At 34.4% G+C, this 6,470-nt stretch overlaps 1 protein-coding gene across 1 annotated transcript; it reads left to right on the forward strand.

The window, feature by feature from the left end:
* Positions 1 to 292: 292 nt before the first annotated feature.
* On the forward strand, positions 293 to 2,268 carry LOC111424618 (uncharacterized). The gene is made up of 5 exons (XM_023058228.2): positions 293 to 927; positions 987 to 1,031; positions 1,359 to 1,590; positions 1,647 to 1,823; positions 1,912 to 2,268. The coding sequence occupies exons 1-5, from the start codon at positions 337 to 339 to the stop codon at positions 2,160 to 2,162; spliced, it is 1,296 nt and encodes a 431-aa protein (XP_022913996.2). The 5' UTR covers positions 293 to 336; the 3' UTR covers positions 2,163 to 2,268.
* Positions 2,269 to 6,470: the final 4,202 nt, after the last annotated feature.

Here is a 6,470-nt window from a genome sequence, read left to right on the forward strand (position 1 = left end):
TGCAAAGCCTACTAAGATTTTTTCAATAAAATTCAGTCCCATTGGAGGAAATTTCCAAAAAAAATCACCCCCATCGGACTTGGAATATTTCGATATCGCAAAATAATTTATACGGCTAGAACTTTTTTATTTCAAATCCGAAACCCCAACGGTTCATAAGAATAATCGGTAGAGCTCGTTTTTCCATTTGATGTTTTCGCTATGTTAATTAATGGAATTATTTTTTATTTTCACAGAAAACTCTAGAACTCTTTGGGGGCTATCATAACTATAGTTATTTATTTGAAATTTTGAAAATCTAACTTCACAGACATTAATTTATATACCTTACCTCATATGGATACTATATATTTTAGTGTAATGAGCCATCAATTATCGGTTGAGAGGGAAAGTGTGAGTGCCCCAAAACCAAAATTACATGGTAATAGGATAGTAAATATACAATTTTTTTCTGAATGTTTATTAAAGATTCAATATGAGCATTTAAAAAAATGTACGTTTGGAAAACTAACTGTAGATAACGAAAAGCGCGATGGATTGTCGACTGATGTCATATTAACCTGTGAGGCATGTAACAAAAAATTCGTGTGTTCCACATTCAAAAAAGAACCACTATCACTGAATGTGTCGTTGGTATGGGGTACTATTGTGAATGGGGGTACTTATACACAAACCGACCACTTATTATCCACATTAGAAGTCCCCATGTTAACGAAGTATACATTTTGTAAAATACAACGAAAATTAAGTGCTTCATGGGAGGAACAGCTGTGGTTGTCAATGGAGGCAGCAGGTAGAGAGGAATGTCGGTTAGCCATGGAAGCAGGTGTCGTTGATGTGGAAGGAACTCCATGGATAACTGTATACTGCGATGGTGGCTGGAGCAAAAGATCGTATGGCCATAACTGTAACGCAGCATCTGGTGTGGTAACCTTACTTGCAACTACTACCTTTGAAACTGTAATATTTATTGTAATATATTACAGGGTGTCATTATTGGCAAGCGCACTGGCCAATTACTGTTTTTAGGGGTAAGAAACAAATATTGTTCTATTTATGCACGTGCCCATAATTAAAATAGTATAACACCTATGCATCATTGCTTCAAAAACTGGGAAGGGTCCTCATCTGCAATGGAAGCAGACATTATCGTTGAGGGATTTTCGCAAAGTCTTAAAATGCATGGGGTGAGGTATTTGAAATTTGTTGCTGATGGGGATTCTAGTGTGTTTTTTCAAATTCAAAAAAAAGTTTCATATGGAAATGATGTAGAAAAAATTGAATGCAGTAAACACGCTATTAAAAATTATGGAAAGTCTCTCCACAAAATAAAGAAAGACACCTCTATAAATATACAGGGACGAAAACACCTTACCACAGTCATTATAAAAGAACTTCAAAGGAGTGCTCAGAAGGCCATGTACAATTGTAAGGGGGATGTGGTACGGCTTCAACAAGAGATGTCGAACTCTATCAATCATGTTTTTAAAGACCACGTGTTGTGTTCTGAATCATGTAATGATAGAGGTAAAGTAAATCCTGACGTAATTAATCATTTGAGGTCAACAGGAATTTTATACCATATTAGGGGTATGACAATACCAATAAAACGTTGTATTAGCCTTAATATTTTTGTCTAAATGTAGGTGCAATGGAAAATTTATTGAAAAAATGTCATAAATTGGTGAATAATGAAACCAATAACAAAGCCGAACTATACATGTCCCTGTTAGCAAAGCTTAACTGTGGGAAAAGATTAAATTTAATACAGAGAGGATCTTTTCAATCGCGGGCACACATTGCAGCTGTAGGTTATAACACAGGTATTTTTCTGCAACACGAAAACACGAGAATTATTATTGTGATGTATACATGATTTAGTATACACATGAATTAATTTTTGTTCTGCAGGTTATAGATGGCAAACGCATTGTCTACAGAAGGCTGGTGGTGGTAAGGTTGGCTATCGGTTTCTTCAATATATTGATAAATATGAGAAGATTAGATGCCGGAAACCGTCAATGAAAAGAATGCCACCAGTTTCTTCTAAGTGTAAAAATAAGGATTACGGTCCAAATGTTTTACAAGGAAAGCTTTCTTCGGCAGAGATAGCTTCGGAATCTGAAAGAATCTTAGTTTCGTTGCAGGTCTCGTATAGTTAATTAATTTTTTTTTTTTCAGATAGTACTAGTTTTATTAAAGAGTTATTTTGTAGTGTAGATTTTATTTAGTAAGTAGTATGTGTATTGTTAAGTATCGTTTTATTAAGTCAACAGGTATTGTATTGTTATACAGTATTTTCATATGTTGATATGTGACTAACTTAATTTTTTTAATAGGAACTAATACCTTAACCACTCTTTTGTACAAGTAGCGCTAAATAGTATTATTACAACTGTAAGTATGTACGTAGCTGAATATATTATTTGTTCTTGTCACATCAAAATAATATTTAAATTGCAATGTTAGGTAACACAAGAACAACGTTGTGCAATCGCAAAGCAGACTATTGGGCAATATAACTCACAAATCTATATGCATGAAAAGAAACGGCGCTTAACAGCTTCAAATTTTGGTGTGAAGTAGTTAAGAGGCGGCAAACAACTACATCAAAAAATCTGCTACACCGGCTCCTATACCACCAACCTTTTAAAAGTGCTGCGATGAAGTACGGTAGTGAAAAGGAGGTGGTAGCACGTACAAAGTTTGAAAAGGAATTTGGTGTAGCAGTAATGCCTGCCGGTTTGTTTGTTGACATTGAAAATGGATTTTTAGGTGCATCACCAGATAGTAAATTTCTTTATCTGCTTTTCTGTACCACAAATAATAAGATTCTTTTTTTCTGGTAGGACTAATAAGCGACGACGCAATTATAGAAATTAAATGTTTATACAGTGTCCACAAATCCAGGAAGACATTGCGCGAAGCCATTGCGATAAAGAATAATAACTTATGTGTACAAATCGAAAATGGAAAAATACGCCTTAAGAGGAATCACAATTATTTTTACCAATTAAGTATTTTGTTTTTATGCCAAGATATATCCAAGGTGATCAAAAGTAGAGCACCAATCTGAATCCTTATATAGAACTTTCAATTTCAAGTTGAAATGAAACAAAGAAATTTTGATAAAATAATTTTGGAAAAGTTATTTTCCGATCAGCTCGAGATAATCGTCTTCTAAGTTTCATTTTCAGGCGTAACAACTGCGCCTGCTTTAATAAAAAAGAAAAAGGAACTAATATTTCTGGTAGAAAAATTGAAAATTGACTTCAAAGTTTCGAAAACAACCCGATCGGAAAAAATTTTATTTTTACAATGCTATATTACACAATTACCTCATGTTCTAATAATTTTTATAATTTTATTAGTATTTTTTCTTATTTCAGGTACAAGGGCAACTAAACATATGTCAAAGGCAGCGATGCTACTTTGTAGTGAAGCAAGGTTTATAGAACATAAGGTTACCTCATTCCCTATGCCTCTGTAGTATCGATTATTACCCCGTAAATTGACGTCACTGGTTCGATACAGTCAGAATAAAAGATAGATACGTGCCAACGTGCCTATACTGTGGTACAGTCTATATAAAATATTTAAACCTTGCATCGTGTTGTCCTTGTTTATAGATATATCTATAAACAAGGGCGTTGTGTTGTTCATAGAACCAGCTACGTCACTGACCCACCTTGCCTCTCAGAGGAGGAGAATCGGTATTGGGTAACCTTATGTTCTATAGACCTTGGTAGTGAAGGTCTATAGAACATAAATCGGAACCAAAAGTGATAGAAAGTTCAAACATGGCTCAGAACGGCGGATAACGTCATAATATCACGTTTTGGGCACATTTTGTTTTTTATCTCCAACATGCTCCAAGATGTCATTTGGCGCCTGAATATCCATATATGGTCGACAGAATTACCGGAACCAAAAGTGATAGAAAGTTCAAACATGGCTCAGAACGGCGTATAACGTCATAATATCACGTTTTGGGCGCATTTTGTTTTTTATCTAAAACATGCTCCAATATGTCATTTGGCCCCTGAATATCACATATATGGTCAACAGAATTATCGGAACCAAAAGTGATAGAAAGTTCAAACATGGCGTAGAACGGCGTATAACGTCATAATATCACGTATTGGGCACATTTTGTTTTTTATCTCCAACATGCTCCAATGTGACATTTGGCCCCTGAATATCGCAAATATGGTCGACAGAATTACCGGAACCAAAAGTGATAAAAAGTTCAAACATGTCTCAGAACGGCGTATAACGTTATAACGACCTTGGTAGTGAAGGTCTATAGAACATAAGGTTACCCAATACCGATTCTCCTCCTCTGAGAGGCAAGGTGGGTCAGTGACGTAGCTGGTTCTATGAACAACACAACACGATGCGAGGTTTAAATATTTTATATAGACTTTAGATAGGCACGTATAGGATATCTTTTATTCTGACTGTATCGAACCAGTGACGTCAATTTTCGGGGTAATAATCGATACTACAGAGGCATAGGGAATGAGGTAACCTTATGTTCTATAAACCTTGCTTTGTAGTGTATATTAACGACACAGGGCCGTTGTTTGTAGAGGTTATAGAACGGGATGAAGAAATATGGAAAAATATTATGTTGCCAAAATTAGTTGTATTCTACAAGGATGAAATGCTACCTGAAATAATACAGCCTACAATGAAATAAAATATAATCTTTTATACTTTCTTTTCTTTTATTACCTGAGTATATAATAGTTTTGTTCCAATAAGCGTCGGAACTCGTCAGTTATAGCCGCACCTGTTAAGTAATGTAATGAAATCTAATGAAATATAACTGCATTATTGACGTGTGCGAATATAACTGACGAGTTTCGCAGGAGTTCCGACGCTTGTTGGAACAAAGCTAATATATTAACAAAACAAAATAAAAAAATATAAATAATGTTGGAAATGAATTAAGAGGACTTGAAGAATTCTATTTTTGGTGTCCGCTCGAACAATACATCATGAAACTTAAAAGTTAAAATAATAAAGCAATATTTTATTCTTTAAATATCGCCATCTATAAGACGATTGCGAAAATATCAAAGTTAGGTTGTTCAGCAGGTTCCCTTACATATTTCAATAATTACGTGAAAATTGCACATTTTTAGATAAAACACAATCCCGAGATAACAACAAATCTATTATACTTGCACTGTCACGGAATCTCTTCTTATATTACACATCTAGTGAATGAAGCATTGTCACCTCGTTTAAGTGCTTAATTTGTCATAAAAGTCTGTTTTTATTACGCAATTTTTATAACAAAGTTTAGTAATTTATTATTGTTAATATAACAACTATTTTACAAAATAAATTATGTCATTCACTACTACAATATGTGTACTTCAATCCTATGTATTTACTTTTCTGTAATAATTTGGCATAAAGTCATAATTGTGTTAGAAAGTAACCTCTATCGGCCTGTATGGGCCCATATAAAAATGGCCATTGAACGGTGACCTTAAACAAAATAAACCCCCTAAAAAATAAACAATCCTGCGAGTATGAATGACTAACCCGTCTAATATACAAACTGTTGCGAGATCTTGTGTTATAGGTATGTATGTCGGATACTTTTGACACTTGCAAATATCGAGGTAACAAATTATTAACCAATTTATATACAAAACATATATTTAACATATCTCAGTTTCACAGAATAAAAACATTATGGGTCTAACATATCATTAATTCTAGTAAACATATTACAACCCAAAATCGCTCGCATGGCCCTATTTTGTATGATGTGTAAACTTTGCATTTCCGATTCCCCAGCATAATAAACAATTGTAGGATAACACTCAAAAATCGTGCTAAGTAATGACGTATACGCCACAATTCGAACGTTTACAGATAACAACCTGCAAATTCTACAAAAATAATTCACTTTATCTTTAACATTATCAATAACATTTGCGATATGGTATTTAAATTTGAGATCTTTATCAATAAATACTCCTGTTACTCCTTATTAATGGATGTTCATTTTCCAGGTTCTTTGCAAGATTTTTCAATGCTTCTACACCAAGTGGAATTTAACAACTCTCCTAGCAGCCAGGACTGGCAAATAGCTAACCAGGTTGTAAGGAATGAGTTGGTAGAGTGGGCCGTTGGCAGTTTTGAGCCCTTCAAAACACCCGGACCCGACGATATATTTCCTGCTCTTCTTCAATGGAGTCTAGAGGATATGAAAATACACTTGATGAGAGTTTTTAAAGCCTGCTTAGCCTTTAACTACGTTCTCATCAGCTGGAGGAAAGTTACAGTAACTTTTATACCAAGAATGGAAAAAAGGACCCAGCGGATCCTAAAGCCTTTCGACCAATTAGTCTCTTATCATTTCTTTTAAAGACGCTTGAAAGACTATGTGATCATTACATTAGAGAGAATGTACTTAAAGGGTTTCCTTTGCACTTGCACCAACATGC

Source organism: Onthophagus taurus, chromosome 5, assembly GCF_036711975.1.
Source record: "Onthophagus taurus isolate NC chromosome 5, IU_Otau_3.0, whole genome shotgun sequence".
In the NCBI taxonomy this organism is placed as follows: domain Eukaryota; kingdom Metazoa; phylum Arthropoda; class Insecta; order Coleoptera; family Scarabaeidae; genus Onthophagus; species Onthophagus taurus.

Coding starts and splice junctions, on each gene's coding strand:
- LOC111424618 (XM_023058228.2), top strand. CDS start 337: ATGGATACTATATATTTTAGTGTAATGAGCCATCAATTATCGGTTGAG. Junction 1,591..1,646: donor AATTTTATACCATATTAGGG/GTATGACAATAC, acceptor GTCTAAATGTAG/GTGCAATGGAAAATTTATTG. Junction 1,824..1,911: donor AGCTGTAGGTTATAACACAG/GTATTTTTCTGC, acceptor TTTGTTCTGCAG/GTTATAGATGGCAAACGCAT.